Source organism: Hyaena hyaena, unplaced genomic scaffold (assembly GCF_003009895.1).
Source record: "Hyaena hyaena isolate Hyena2069 unplaced genomic scaffold, ASM300989v1 scaffold_209, whole genome shotgun sequence".
Classification (NCBI taxonomy): Eukaryota; Metazoa; Chordata; class Mammalia; order Carnivora; family Hyaenidae; genus Hyaena; species Hyaena hyaena.
Window position 1 is genome coordinate 2,265,623 of NW_024080844.1, and position 16,171 is coordinate 2,281,793.

At 37.7% G+C, this 16,171-nt stretch overlaps 1 protein-coding gene across 2 annotated transcripts in view; it reads left to right on the top strand.

Annotated features, from left to right (window-relative positions):
* Nucleotides 1-1,113: 1,113 nt before the first annotated feature.
* Nucleotides 1,114-16,171, top strand: part of ANKRD45 (ankyrin repeat domain 45) — a 48,418-nt gene continuing 33,360 nt past the window's right edge. The window contains exons 1-2 of one of the 2 annotated variants that reach the window (XM_039242368.1): nt 1,114-1,485; nt 6,942-7,311. In XM_039242368.1, coding sequence (XP_039098299.1) covers nt 1,219-1,485; nt 6,942-7,311 — 637 coding nt within the window. In that variant the 5' untranslated portion in view covers nt 1,114-1,218. The remainder of the gene's footprint in view (nt 1,486-6,941; nt 7,312-16,171) is intronic. The other variant, XM_039242369.1, reaches the window with a different exon arrangement.

The window sequence follows — 16,171 nt, forward strand, 5'->3', positions numbered from 1 at the left end:
TTCACACCCAATGAAGATTAATTAAAAACAGAAGCATGCACGATCATTCATCAGAAGTTATCTTCCATCCAGATATTTAAAAAAACTCCAACCAAAAAACCTTCCAACCAGACTATGAAAAACATAGTATATACATATAACATACTGTGTACCTAAATAGGTCTTGTTTCTCCAACAACTTCAGAAGGAAATGAATGCTTAAGTAGAGCAAATGTGCTGCATAGTGATGGCAGGAGCCAGCAAGCAGATGACAAAGCTTCTAGACTATTGTTCCTGTCTATAATGTTGAACTTTAATATTTTAACTATTATAACTACTTTGAATAAGAAAAAGTCAATACTTAATAGTTAAACATTTTTTCAAGTTTATTCTTTATTCCAGGAGTTCAGGTCTATAATAGCGATAGTTTGCCTGGGTCTTAGGTCAAATATTTATTTTAAAATAGGCTATTTAGCCTTCAGCTCAAATGTTCTGAGCTCCTCTAAAATATTATCTCCTCCTTAATGATTTTCTGGTAAAAATAGTAAAGAACCAAATGTTTTTCTTCACTAGTCGTCGTCAATACCGAGACTTTGAGGTCTTCGCTCTGTGATTAATATGGACATTTACAGTTTCTGGGTAAGCTTGGCCCTTCTCTGCTGGCTTCTTTTGATGCCCCTGTTCCAGCTCTTCTCATATCTGCTTTTAAAAAGTTGTCTGTTTTGGATCTTAAATTCCTCAACCAAATGATACATAATTTTCCAAGGTCCTCATACACATACTTGGCAATTGTGAGTTCTCAGGAAAGTCAATGTGACAATGACCTCAAACCATAAGACAGAGACCACCCCCCACGACTGGAAAATTAAGCAAGTCTTCCGTTATAATTAAGATCTTTCGTAGTTTTCAGAAAGCATCCTCATATTTTTTATAAATTCTGCAGTTCAAAGGCCAAACAGAAGATGTAAGACGCGCCCAGGCAAACAATGTGCACGCCTTATTTTTAAATTTTATTTTTTTAAGTTGTAAAATAAATATAGACCATATTATAGAAAATTTTAGCAAATAAAGAAAAAGCCACACGCCACCGTCCGAAAGTAGCATTTACCTCACTTGCATGAATTCCTACCGGTTTTCTACCCCGCTCTCACCACAAGCCACCTGCGACCTTGACCGTCGCCGCGCCCCCGGAACCGCAGCGCGCGGGGCGGCGCTACCGCGCACGGGTGCGCCGTCGCCATGGTAACCGCGGAAGCCAGGGACCTGGGGAGCGGTGAGTCGGGGTCCCGCGCGGAGGGCCCCGGTGGGCGCTCGGGGTGGGAACCGGGCGACGAATGGGCGTCTCTGCGTACTGCAGCTGAGGCAGGAGCGGGAGGGGAGGGGGCTTCAGCCGCGGCGTCCTTAGGGTTTGCCTCTGCCAGGGCGTTCCCTAGCGGCCCTCGCCCCGCGGACAGCCTCGGGGATCTCGGTGAGTCCCTCAGTGATTCAGGCCGGAAGCGAACTCAGGTGTCCAGAAGTGACTGGCGCCCGCCCCGCCGGACCTCCTGCGACGCGCCGTGTGGCCGCCACTCTGTTTCCTCTTCTTCAGGCCTTCCTTTGTTTAACCCCCGGGGCCCAGGGCTGCCCTTTGGGGTCTTCTCCTTGAGCTGGGACTTAAAATTCTGGAGGGACCACGTTTTTTGAGGAAAAAATTCAAGTAGCTTAAAAGCCCTTAAGATCTATTCATCTGTCATAACTCAAGCTTATGTGACTCCTTGCCCTTTGTTTATGCTTCTTCTTCCCTGGTTTGCCCTTTTCTCCTCATTTTGAGACTCCTACTCTTCCATGGTGAGGGGTCACCACTTCTGGGAAACCTTTTTTGAACCTCGTGACTCTCCCGAGTGTAATTTAGCTGTCCAGCCTCTTTACCCTCAAAGCTCTGTTTATCTCCATTATATCCCTTATCTCACTCTAAGCTGTTTACTTACTTGTGGCTTCCTGGGAATGGCCTATTGGGTGAGACCATGGCCTACGTGGTTTTCTATTATTCGTGCCTTAGCAGCCTGAAAAGAGTTCACACTTTATAGTTAAAAGGAAGAGTTATAGACTTGTTTCCCAGCGCTAATTAAGTAAAGCAGAGCAGGTGCTATTCTCATTTCACAAATAAGGAGAGGGAGTTGAGAAAAGTCACGTAATTAATAAATGCCAAAATAAAGACTAAAGCAGGGTACCTCTGACTCACAGAAATGAGGTGCCCCTTACTTTTAAAATAATTACTGATCCTGGGATGCTTGGATGGCTTAGTCGGTTGAGTGTCTGACCCTTGATTTCTGCTCAAGTCATGATATGGTTAGTGTGACGGAGGCCTGCTTAGGGCCTCTGTGCTGACTGTGCAGAGAAACCTTGTGCTTGGGATTCTCTCTCGCTCCCTCTCTACACCTCCTCCGTGTTCTCTATCTCTCAAAATAAATGAATGAACTTTAAAAAAAAATACATTGATTCCATGTGAATGCAAACTGGTGCAGCCACTCTGGAAAACAGTATGGAGGTTCCTCAAAAAATTAAAATTGAACTACCCTATGACCTAGCAATTGTACTACTAGGTATTTATCCATAGGATACAGGTATGCTGTTTTGAAGGTGCACATGCATCCCAGTGTTTATAGCAGCACTATGAAAAATAGCCAAAGTATGGAATGAACCCAAATGTCCACTGATGGATGAATGAAGAAAATATGGTAAAAATATATACAATGGAGTATTACTTGGCAATCAAAAAGAATGAAATCTCGCCATTTGCAACTACATGGACAGAACCAGAGGGTATTGTGCTAAGCGAAATTAGTCAGAGAAAGACAAATATCATATGAGTTCACTCATATGAGACTTTAAAATACAAAACAGATGAACATAAGGGAAGGAAGCAAAATAATGTAAAAACAGGGAGGGGGACAAAACATAGAGACAAAATATGGAGAACAAACAAAGGGTTCCGGGAGGGGTTGTGGGAGGGGTTGATGGTATAAATGGTTAAGGGGCTTAAGGAATCTCCTGAAATCATTATTGTACTATATGCTAACTAACTTGTATGTGAATTTAAAAAAATTATAACATTCACATTACAGTATGAATTAAAAGGCCCTGAAAATTTGTCAATGTCCATAACATATTTTTAGTCTACAGGTAATCGTTGAGTAACTCCTTATAAATTCCATAATACATCAAGAGAGGGGTCCATCATTCTTTGTGAGACTATTTGTCATAAGTCAACTGAAGTCATTTCATCTTAAAAAATTAAGATGATTCCAAAGAGCTTTCCTTTATGTGGGTTATATCTAGCCCTGCAGTAAGCATTGAAAATATAAAAAGATTAGAAATTAAAACAGAATTAAAAATATGTTTATCAATTCTTTTAACAATAAAAAAATATAAACCCATTATATTAGATCTAAATTACATATTTCTCATGAAAAATAAGTATTTTCTAAAACAAAAATATTAGTGAGGAAGTGGAGTTAAATATTTCAATATATAGAATATTGATAAAAGGAAGAAAGGAAAAGCTATATTATTGTGATCATGCTATTAGTACTTATATTAATAAGACTTCAATGTTATAAGAAGAAAAAAATCATAAAAAATAGAATTCTTGGGGTGCCTGGGTGGCTCAGTCGGTTAAGCATTAGACTTTGGCTTAGGTCATGATCTCACGGTTCGTGGGTTCGAGCCCCACGTCAGCCCCACGTCTGTGCTGATAGCTAGCTCAGAGCCTGGAGCCTGTTTCAGGTTCTGTATCTCCCTCTCTCTCTGACCCTTCCCTGCTCACGCTCTCTCTCTCTCTCTCTCTCAGAAATAGATAAAACATTAAAAAAAATAGAATTCTTTGCTCTGTCTTCAAAAGACAATATGATGGACACAATCATCAATAGACAAATGTATGACAGGAGAGTTTACTTTTATGCTCCTGATTAGATGTCTTTCAAAAGCCCTGGAAGACTTCACTTCATCCTTTTATTTCAGAAAGGCTGATCTCAGTTTAGTCTAGATTTAGACTAGAATAATCTTGAGGGTTTGACTATAGACCAGAGTGGCTTAAGTCCTAGGACTTAGGCCTAGTCCACTGGTTCTCAAAGTATGGTCAGGATTCCCTGGGGATCCTTAAGACGTTTTTCAGGGATATTACCAGTAAAGCTATCTTCATATGAATTCTTCACATTACTTGTTCACTCACATTACAGTGGTTTTCTGGAGGCTACATGACCTGTGATATCACAACATCACATGTTATGACAGAGAATGTAGAAGCAGACATTTGAACCCGTGGCTTTTCTATTAAGCCAGACATTAAAGAGATTTGCAAAAATATAAAATAATACCACTCTTCTCATTAACTTTTCCTTGTTAAATATACTTATTTTCCATAAGCCATATTTTGTATGTTAACACATAATTGTTTTAAGGTGAACTAATAATAAATATTTTAAAGATTTCTTAAGTTTTAGTTTCTAATATGGTAAATATTGGTAGATATAACCCACATAAAAATTTGGGGAGTTCTTCATTTTTAAGAGTGTAAAGGAATTTGAGAACTGTTCCCTTAATCATGTTTATTGTGGGCTGACTTGGAAATTAAGCTCCATTCAAGGGTTTATCAAGCGAAGCTTTGAATATTCTGGCCTGAATCATATTTCCAGATTTGATCCAGTTTATGTACAAATCTCTGAATTAACTTGAGACCAGACTGATCTCTAGATGCAGAATAATCTGTCTATAATCAAGTGTTTGGTGGTGGTAGAGTAGCCCCATTTACTCACACCTTACATAGGACAACTGTGTATTAATGAAAAAGAAGAAATAATAGCATTACCATCTTTGTTTTTGCTTTGTGAATGCTTTTGCTGGGGGAATGGTGATATCATGATGATGATAAGTTTTGCTAACTGAATACTCACCACGTGCTTGGCATATGCATCATCTAATATATTCTAACAGAACAATCATATAAACCAGGTCTGGTGTTATTCCTACAAGAGTTTAGGTAAATCACCCAGTATTATGCAGCTAATAAATTGCAGGAGTGGATTGTGAGCTTAAGTCTTTCTGACTCCAAAACCCATTGTTGTTGACTGTGAAGAAAAGCAATGAGAATTGCAAGCTTGACGTTAAGAGTCATTGCACACATACATGTCAAGAATTGTGACAAGTCTAAAAGTGACACAAGAGAAATATAAGGCTCGATTCTTGTACCTACTCAGTTTATAGCCTAATTAAGTAGATCTCTTCTATACTTGAAACAAACAAAATAATATAATACAATATTTGGTAAGTTGTAGGGTACAGACTAAATATATAATGGCCTTTGAAGGTCAGAGGAGGCAGAGACCCCTGTGCATTCTAGAAAGGACTCAAGGAAAGTTTAAGGAAGAAAGCAGGTTTATACCTTGCCCTAAATAGGATTTGGCTAGTAGGAATGGAGGAGAAAAAAATAAAGTATTATAGGCCTAGTAGCAGGAATAGAGCTATAAATAGGATTTTCTCAGTATCTTCAAGGTCTCATATCTGGGCCCCTACTAGGCCAGTGAGGAAAGGTGTTTTAAACACATTTCGCCTCTGTTCTCTAAGGTTTGAATCTGGATATCTATAGCAGATATGTTCCAGAAGATCACAATGTTATTAATAGGGTGACAGAACAACTTATTGTGTAAGAGGAATAGATACCTTTGACAGTAATAGAGGATGCTATTAAAAATTACAGCAGGAGAACAGATGGAGCTGGAACTGCCCTGGGTACATTGAAACATATGTCACCCAAGCTATTAACCGCAGACACATGCTGTCTAACTTCTGCTAAATTCTCTCTTGTTGATTTCCTAGTATAGTTCCGTAGAGGTTATTCAAAACTAATGCTTTTTCACAGTGCAGCTTGTACCCCATTAGTGGGTCATGAAATCAATTTGGCGGGTGACACCCAGCCTTAAAAACTATAAGGGAAATAAGACATCAGTATATTACATGTAGTAAGGATAAATAGTATTTTGGTTAATAACATATATACAAGAACACCCTTATAATCCAATGTTCCCAGGACAAAGTATCCATTACTACTGAATAATAAGTTATTAATAGAAGTTATATATATATATAATATACATGTAACATATGTATATATGTATAATATATATATTATATATGGAAATAAACGTATATATTTACATATGGAAAATTTAAACAAGATATCATAAACTAATATATACTATATAATACAAATAAAAGTTATATATACTAGGGGCACCTGGGTAGCTCAGTTGGTTGAGTGTCTGACTTCAGCTCAGGTCATGTTCTCCCAGTTTGTGAGTTCAAGCCCCACGTCGGGTGCTGACAGCTCAGAGCCTGGAGCCTGCTTCAGATTTTGTGTCTCCCTCTCTCTCTGCCCTTGCTTCCCCTTCCTATGTTCATCTGCTTTGTATCTTAAAGTCCATATATGAGTGAAGTCATGATATTTGTCTTTCTCTGATTAATTTCACTTAGCACAGTACACTAGTTCCATTCACCTAGTTGCAAATGGCAAGATTTCACTCTTTTTGATTGATGAGTAATACTCCATTGTATATATGTAAGTAAGTAAGATGTAAGTAGTGATGTAGTATGAAACATCTGGGAAAGCGTAATTCCTTCTCACTGGATGCAAGCATGTACACAGCCATTAGCTTGCACAGCTAATTTAGACCAGGAAGTGGGTGTCCTGTCTAAATACATATATATTATTTAATATATTATATTGTATATAGTATATATAATTTTCCATATGAATCTAGCCCATGTTGATCTCTTTCTTCTTCTGTTCCTGTTAAATTTACTGTTATAATTATTTTCAGCCAATTAAGTGCTTTCATCCTATCTATATTATCAGTTGACTAAAGAAAGAAAGAAACAAATATTGATCTGTGAGGATTTGTATTAGCTTTTTTTTTTTTTTGCCTCAGGTATTTTTGGAGTTCATGGAGCCAGACGAACCTCCAGAGTCAGAGAGTTCAGAAAGATCAATATTTTTCTCACAGCAAGAAGAAGATGAAGCAGAAGATGACGGTGATGATGAAGGAGAAGCGAAAGAGCCAGAGGGAACAGGCACCCTTAATCCTCTCTTACCACCTGCTCTCACAGGGGATGTAGAAGGTCTGAAGAAGATTTTTGAAGATCCTGAGAACCCCCATCATGAACAGGCCATGCAGCTACTCTTGGAAGAAGACATCATTGGGAGAAATTTGTTGTATGCAGCTTGCATGGCTGGGCAAAGTGATGTGATTAGAGCTTTGGCAAAATATGGTGTGAATCTAAACGAAAAAACCACCAGAGGTATTTTGTCTTTTTTCTCTCATCAGTATTACTTATGACTACCTAAAGATGCCCTGTACCATATATATTTAAAGTTGAATAAATTTGATGTGCCAGCTTATATTTTACATACATATATATGCATATAAATATATGGGTATGTGTATACATGATGATATAGCATAGTAGTTAAGTACAAAGACTTCACTCTTAATTAGCAGTGTGATTTGAGCAAGTTACCTGTTCTTTTTGTGCTTCTGTTTCTTCATCTGCAAAACGGGGATAATAATTGTATTCTTCTTGTAGGATGTTGTGTGGATTAAAAAAGGTAGTAAATATAAATATCACAGTAGTTGGCAATACTAAGTTGATATATAGTAGGTGCTTAGTAATATTACCACACCTTTGAAGATTTTTTAGTTTTGTAGTCATGATCTAATTAGCTCTTTTTATTCAGTCACTTTTTTTTCAGATTGCAAATATGGTCATTGAAGAATATTAAAAATAGCAATGACTTCCAGCAAATAGGGAATATGCATTTAAAAACATTAAAAATTTTTAAAAAATATTTATTTTGAGAGAGATAGAGAGACAGAGTGTGAGCAGGGGATGGGCAGAGAGAGGGAGTCACAGAATCTGAAGCAGGCTCTAAGCTCCAAACTGTCAGCACAGAGACTGACACGGGGCTCAAACTCCTGAACTACGAGATCATGACCTGAGCCAAAGTCAGACACTTAACCAATTGAGCCACCCAGGTGTCCCCCTGCCAAATTTTAAAAAATATTTATTTATTTTTGAGAGAGAGAGAGAGAGACAGACAGACAGACAATGTGAGAGGAGGAGGGGCAGAGAGACGGAGACACAGAATCCGAAGCAGACTCCAGGCTCTGAGCTGTCAGCACAGAGCCTGATATATGGGGCTCGAACTCACAAAGTGTGAGATCATGATCTGAGCTGAAGTCAGACACTTAACTGACTGAGCCACCCAGGCACCCCATGAATATGTATTTTCTTAATGCTCCCATGGAACATTTTAAAAAATTGATCACAATTAAGTCCATAAATAAAGTATCAACAAATATCAAAGAATCTACAGCGTGCTCTGTTCTCTAATCACAAATGAGATTAGAAAGCAGTAACAAGAAGATAACTGAAAATCCCTTGTAATTTTGGAAACAAAAGCACTCTTTAAATTATACATTGGTTATAGAAGATATACTAGAAATCATGAAATATTTAGGTGACAAGAGGATCACTCAATGTCAGAACCTGTGGAATAAAACTAAAATTTAAATTCTGGTTTAATACATGTAATAGAATATAAGAAACATTAAAACCATAAGCAAGGCATTTCACTCAAAGAGTTAGAATAAAAGAACAACTGAATAATAATCCAAAGAAAGTAGACAAGTAGGAAAAAGTAGAAGTAATGACACTGAAAATAAAGAAACAGTAGAGAGAATGAACAAAACCAAAGTTGGTTTTGGGTACATTGAAACATATGTTACCCAAGCTGTTAACCACAAACACAGGCTGTCTAACTTCTGCTAAATTCTCTCTTGTTGATTTGTAGTGAAGTTATATATTTGTCTTTCTCTGACTAATTTCGCTTACCATAATATACTCTAGTTCCATCCATGTTGCAAATGCCAAGATTCATCTTTATGATTGCTGAGTAATATTCCATTGTACATATATACCACATCTCTATCCATTCATCAGTTGATGGACATTTGGGCTCTTTCTATACTTTGGCTATTGTCAATAGCACTCCTATAAACGTTAGGGGTGCATGTGCCCCTTTGAAACAGCACATCTGCATCTTTTGGATAAATACCTAGTAGTGCAATTGATGGATCATAGGATAGTTCTATTTTTAATTTTTTCAGGAACCTTCATACTATTTTCCAGAGTGGCTGCACCAGTCTGCATTCTCACCAGCAGCACAAAAGGGTCCCTCTTTGTCCGCATTCTCGCCAACATCTGTGTTGCCTGAGTTGTTAATTTTAGCCATTCTGATGGGCGTGAGGTGATATCTCATTGTGGTCTTGATTTGTATTTCCCTGATGATGAGTGATGTGGAGCATCTTATGTGTCTGTCGGCCATCTGGATGTCTTCTTTGGAGAAGTGCCTGTTCATGTCTTTTGCCCATTTGTTCCCTGGATTATTTGTTTTTTGGATGTTGAGTTTGATAAACTCTTTACAGATTTTGGATATTAACCCTGTATCTGATATGTCATTTGCAAATATCTTCTCCCATCCCATCGTTGCCTTTTAGTTTTGCTGATTTCATACATTGTTTTCAAGCATGAACATTCACAAGTTAACAGACAAATTCATACAAAGCTGTTTACAGTGCTAATGAGAGAGAGAGAGAGAGGAACATTTGCCAATGTAAAATGTCACAGAATCAAATCACACTTGAATCTTCAGTGGCTCAACTGCTTTATCCCACACAATAAAATCTGCTCCGTGTTAAGATAAAATTCTTCTTTGGCCTATCCTCTTCCTAATCAAGGGCTTCTTTATCACCATCATCTCACACAATAGGAAAACTGACCACAGAGGCAGTTCCACAGTGGTTATCCTGGTCTTTGGCCATCATTTTGTAGCCATCCATGCCCTAGTCTGTACCCTAGCTGTTCTTGATAATCCAACATTTATTGTTATCCAATTTTGCTTCTTTAAAGCCATAGCCAACCACTGGAACATCATGATCCAGATCTTCATTGCTGCAGTTTGGATCATAATAGATGCCATGTTCTTAGAACTGGAAAGTATCCACACTAGCATCTATACGAACAGAGATGGGCCCCCCAGTTGTCTCTGTGATAATAAGTTTCATCTAAGGAAAGAACTAGGAAGCTAGTTATTTTTTTTAAGTTTTTATTTAAATTCCAGTTAGTTAACATGCAGTGTAATATTAGTTTCAGATGTGAAGTATAATGATTCAACACTTTCCTACATCACCCAGTACTCATCTCAGCAAGTGCACTCCCTAATCCCCATCACCCATTTCACCTATTTCACCCATTCCACCCCACTCTGGTAACCATCAGTTTGTTCTCTCCTTCTTGGTTTGCCTCCCTCTCTCTTTTTCTCTCCCCTTTGTTAGTTTGTTTTGTTTTTAAAATTCCACATATGAATGAAGTCATATAGTATTTATCTTTTTCTAACTGACTTATTTCACTTCGTGTAATACTCCCTAATTCCACCCATGTCATTGCAAATGGCAAGACTTCATTATTTTTGATGGCTGAGTAATATTTCATTGTGTATGTATGTACACATATACATACATACATACCACATCTTCTTTACGTGTTCATCAGTCAGTGGACACTTGGGCTATTTCTATAGTTTGGCTATTGTAGATAATGCTGCTATAAACATTGGGGTGCATGTATCACTTAGAATTAGCATTTTAGTATTTTTTGGATAAATACCTAGTAGTGCAATTGCTGGATCCTAGGGTAGTACTATTTTTAACTTTTTGAAGAACCTCCATACTGCTTTCCAGAGCAGCTACACCAGTTTGTGTATATATTTTGGATACTAACCCTTTATCAGATATGTCATTAGCAAATATCTTCCCCCATTCCATAGGTTGCCTTTTAGTTTTGTTGATTGTTTTTTTCCCTGTGCAGACTTTTTATTTTGATGAAGCCCAATAGTTTATTTTTGCTTTTGCTTTCCTTGTCTCCAGAGACAACAACTAGAAAGAAGTTGCTGCAGCTGATATTGAAGAGGTTACTGCCTGTCTTCTCCTCTAGGATTTTGATGGTTTCCTATCTCACATTTAGATCTTTTATCCATTTTGAATTTGGCTACTGTTATGGGTTCATTTCTGGGCTTTCTATTCGGTTCCATGGATCTATGTGTCTATTTTTGTGTCACTGCCATATTGTTTTGAATCACTACAGCTTTATAATATAACCTGAAGTCCAGAACTGTGATGCATCTAGGTTTGCTTTTTTTTTTTTTTTTAAATAAGGTTGCTTTGGCTATTGAGGTCTTTTGTGGTTACATCCTCCTGACTTCTGGTCTTTTGGGAAATGCCTTGTTTTCTTATTGAGCCAAAGACAGATCTCTGTAGTTTGTTGTTTATTGATTGTGGAACTTCCTCTGGTTCTGGCCAGGCTTTTGTCACTAAACCTGACTGTACTCAAGCAGGCATGACCAGAATGAATTACTGTTTAAAAATTTCTCTCCACATAAAATCAAACATTTATTAAGGGTGGAGGAACAGCAGGCCTTGTGCTGAGGGCTCAGGTTATAGAAAGATGAATGAATTCAGCCTTGGACAAGTTCACAGTTTAGCAGAAAACAGATATGTAAATAAGTAATCACTATATGGTGTGATTAAGTATGAGATCGCTTAGAGGAGAGATAGGTCAACTTTACCTGGAAGTATTGGGCATGGTCAGGGAAGGTTTCAGGAGGCAATATTTCTATGGAATCCTGAAGAATGACAAAGAGTTTACCAGAGAAAGGAGAGATGAGGGATAGAGCATGGCAGGCAGTGTAGTAATTGCAATATCAAATTTTAGTATTACAATATTGCTCATGTTCTGGAATACTTACCCACTATTTTAGGTAACTGAAATAGTGGTCTTTTTATAGGTATAATAGTATTATTTGGTATTTTTAAAAAATGACATCTGAGTCACTTATGTATTGAGAGCAATATTAATAATTTAATTGCTAAATGTATACAAAAAGTCTACAAATTTAGGTGGTTGATATTGTGGTTTTGCAAAAATTTCTGTTGTAAGAATAATTTGAGTCCCAAAACTTCCCAACTAAGTAAATGTGAATCTCATCCATCGTTTTGAAACTGATCAGAAAACTGAAATAGAATCTCTTTCTGTACATGAAGAAATTAAAAAAGACAAATATGAACCAACAATATTTTCCCTGGGGAAAAAAAGTTACAGCTTACTCTTAATAAAAAGATTGCAGTGTTTGCAAAAGAGCAAAAAGCTGTTTAGAGATCTCTCTCTTCAAATTAAAGGTAAAATAATTTGAAGGAAAATACTTGGTTTTAGTTTATAACCAATTGCAACTACTGTTGAATGAGAAAAACTTCAACAACTAAAAAAAATTTGTACAAAATATCTTGGTGATACTATTGACACATTTAGAAAATTTGAATAATTTTTCAATTGAAATTTTCATGATTAATTACATTTCTTTATTTTTATAGTATTTTTATCCTTAATGTTTTGGTTTTATATGATTTTATATTGCTAATAGAATGAAAATATACCTTAACATTTCTATTTCATACATATGCTTTTGTTTGATATCTTATGCTTATACATTTTCATATTTAAAATGTATTAGTTTCATTAATTAAAGAAATGAATTCCGAACTCCTTTTATAAGATACCAGCATGCTAGGAATTTACCCAAGGGATACAAGAATGCTGATGCATAGGGGCACATGTGCCCCAATGTTCACAGCAGCACTCTCAACAAGAGCCAAAACATGGAAAGAGCCTAAGTGTCCATCATCAGACGAATGGATCAAGAAGATGTGGTTTATCTATACAATGGAATACTACATGGCAATGAGAAAGAATGAAATCTGGCCATGTGTAGCAACATGGATGGACCTTGAGGGTGTTATGCTGAGCAAAATAAGTCAGGCAGAGAAAGACAGATACCATATGTTTGCACATATGGTGGATTAGGAGGAACGTTTAACGGAGGACTGTGGGGGAGAAGAAGGCAGGAAATAGTGGGGGAGAGGGAGTGAGGGCAAACCATGAGAGACTCTTGAATGCTGAGAACAAACTGAGGACTCATGGGTGTGTGGGGGGGTAGTGGAATGGGGGTGATGGGCATGGAGGAGGGTACTTTCGGGGATGAGCACTGTGTGTTGTATGGAAACCAACTTGACAATAAACTATTTTTAAAAAGTAGTAAGCATTAAAGTTATACTATTATTTTATTCCATTACTGTAATTACTATTTCAGGTAGAAAAAAACCCCAGCATATGAAAAGTTGTAGAGGCATGAAACAATATGATTTGGGGGGCACCTGGGTGGTTCAGTTGGTTAAGCATCCAGCTTTGGCTCAGGTCATGATCTCACGGTTCATGGGATCTCACCGCATCGGGCTCTGTGCTGACAGCTAGCTCAGAGCCTGGAGCCTGTCTTCAGATTCTGTGTCTCCCTCTCTCTCTGACCCTCCCCTGCTCATTCTGTCTCTATCTTTCTCTCAAAAATAAATAAAACATTAAAATTTTTTTAAAAAAAGGCAACAATATGATTTGGGAAATTCAAAAAGTCTGGTAGTGTTGGTGGTAGGCAGGTTTTGAGAAATATTCTAGATAGGTGAGTATTTTTCTTCATGGCCTATTTTGTTTTTGACTCGTCATCCCCATTCTTGGACTTTGACCTTACCATATACCTTCATTAATTTATAGCAACCCTGGGGGTGCCTGGGTGGCTCAGTTGGTTGAATGTCTGACTTCAGGTCAGGTCATGAATGATCTCACAGTTTCTGACAGAGCCTGCTTTGGGTCCTCTGTACCCCTGTCTCTCTGCTCCTTCCCGCTCACTCTCTCTCTCAAAAATAAATAAATAGACATTAAAAAAAAAAAACCTTTATAACAGCCCAGAGAAAAGTACTTATTTTCTCTGTTCTTTTGTTTTCTTATCTATAAGCGAGAACAATGTTAGTGCCTACCTTATAGTACTGTAGTGAGTGGATAACAGTGCCTTTATAGAGGAAGAGATTCCTTTTCTTGTCTGATCTTTAGCTGCTATGAACTACCTCCTTTGCTGACTCCTTCTCTATTTAGTAACTAGTAGTCTTTCACAAAGAGATTATTTTTCTCTCAGAATTAATCCTAATCCTTTCCAGTTCCACTTATGGTACCTTTCTTGCTACTGGGATTTCTAACATGTGGCCTTCTGTATCTCTCTCTTGGGATCCAGTGTTCATTGACAACATTATGGGAGGATGTTAGGAAAATCTCTTTCTCATCTGGTTGCTTTTGAAATTATCTTATTTAAATAATTTTCTTCTTCTGGAAAGGCAATTGGGTTAATGTACTTCAAGTATTCTGTGTATTTCTTTCTAAAAAACAAGCCATCTTTGGGGCGCTTGGGTGGCTCAGTTGGTTAAGCGTCTGACTTCGGCTCAGGTCATGATCTTGCGGTCCGTAGGTTCGAGCCCCGTGTCAGGTTCTGTGCTGACAGCTCAGAGGCTGGAGCCTGCTTTAGAGTCTGTGTCTCCTTCTCTCTCTGCCCCTCCCCCGCTTGCTCTCTGTCTCTGTCTCTCAAAATAAAGACGTTAAAAAAAAATTAAAAAACAGGCCACCTTCAACAAGGGGAAAAACATGTAAAGGTGTTTTAAAAACATGCACATTTTTTGTTCAAAACCTCTTTCTATTTAGAATTTTTTTCTTATTTTTAAATTATGTATATTAAATAGGAAAAAAAATAGATGTTACCAGTGGCCTGTAACATCAGCCTTGAGAAAAGCAGTAGAAGGAGCTAGAACATCTCAGTTGGAATGGCCCCTTGCTCATGTTAGCATTGTCTTGTCTGTAGATAGTGTCCTCCCTGCCCCCCAGCAAATCAGGGGCCCTGGACTTTTCAGCTCATTGAAGACTTCAGGCAGAAGGCAAGAACAAGGATGGTATTGGTATTTCTTAACAGCCCCCCCCCCCCATTTTGTAGAAGATAAAGGCACAATGACATTCTTGGGCCAATCTCAATCTCTTGGTTTTTGAAACTTCTCACTTGTTGTGATACTATATAAAAAAAGTTGGGCTAAAGAGGGGAGGTAATTCCAATTTTGGCTGGTCACTTCATCTTACTTTGATTTCTTTATTAGCTGTTCTAGTTATGATATCCTTAAGACAATGGTAGTTCACAACTTGATGTAAAGCAGAAGTGGGATTGTGGGAATATGGCAAGTGGGGAGCCAAGGAGACATTTCTGGAAGGAAGTAGAGGAATCATTAGTCTCTCTTTCCTTGCTGTACTCAGTGACAAATGCATAGGTGTTGTTTCCTACTACTTATAAACACTTTATTTGACAACAGACCTGGGTTTCAATCTTGCTTTGGTTGCTTACTACCAGTGTGGGCTTGGGCAAGGTATAGCCTCTCTGACCTTCACTTTCCTCTGTATCTTTTAATGGGGCTAACAATACTGACTTCATAAAGTTAGTGAAGGCATTAAATGAAGTAGTAGTACATAAACTGCCCAGTACTTAATACATTCAATACATCTATTCATTCTGTGGCTCAATTCTTCTTGTAGTAGTAGTGCATGCCTCTTTGGCTAGTTAAATGAGTCATAAATACATCCTGTGGGTAGGCTGAAACCATGAACTTTTGACTTGATTTTTTTAAGCCAGTGTGAAAAATTTTAATGATGCCTCCCTGTTTTTCACCCCCTAGTAGTTGCCTCAGTTAGTCTAAAAAGCAACTTTCTAATTTAATGGGTCGTGATTTCGGTTTTAATTCAAATGATTAATTTCCAAACCAAAGGCACACGTAGATGTCATAATTTGTATGATTGTATTAACAATAATGCTAGCATACAACCACTCTCAAAATAACACCAGCATTCTTCACAGAGCTAGAACAAACAGTCCTAAAATTTGTATGGAATCAGAAAAGACTCCAAATAGCCAAAGCAATCCTGACAAAGAAAACGAAAACTGGAGGCAATGCAATTCCCGACTTTAAGCTGTATTACAAAGCTGTAATCATCAAGACAGTATGGTACTGGCACAAAAACAGATACATAGATCAATGGAATAGAATAGAGAACCCAGAAATGGACCCACAAATATAGGGCCATCTGACAAAGCAGGAAAGAATATCCAATGGAAAAAATACAGTCTCTTCAGCAA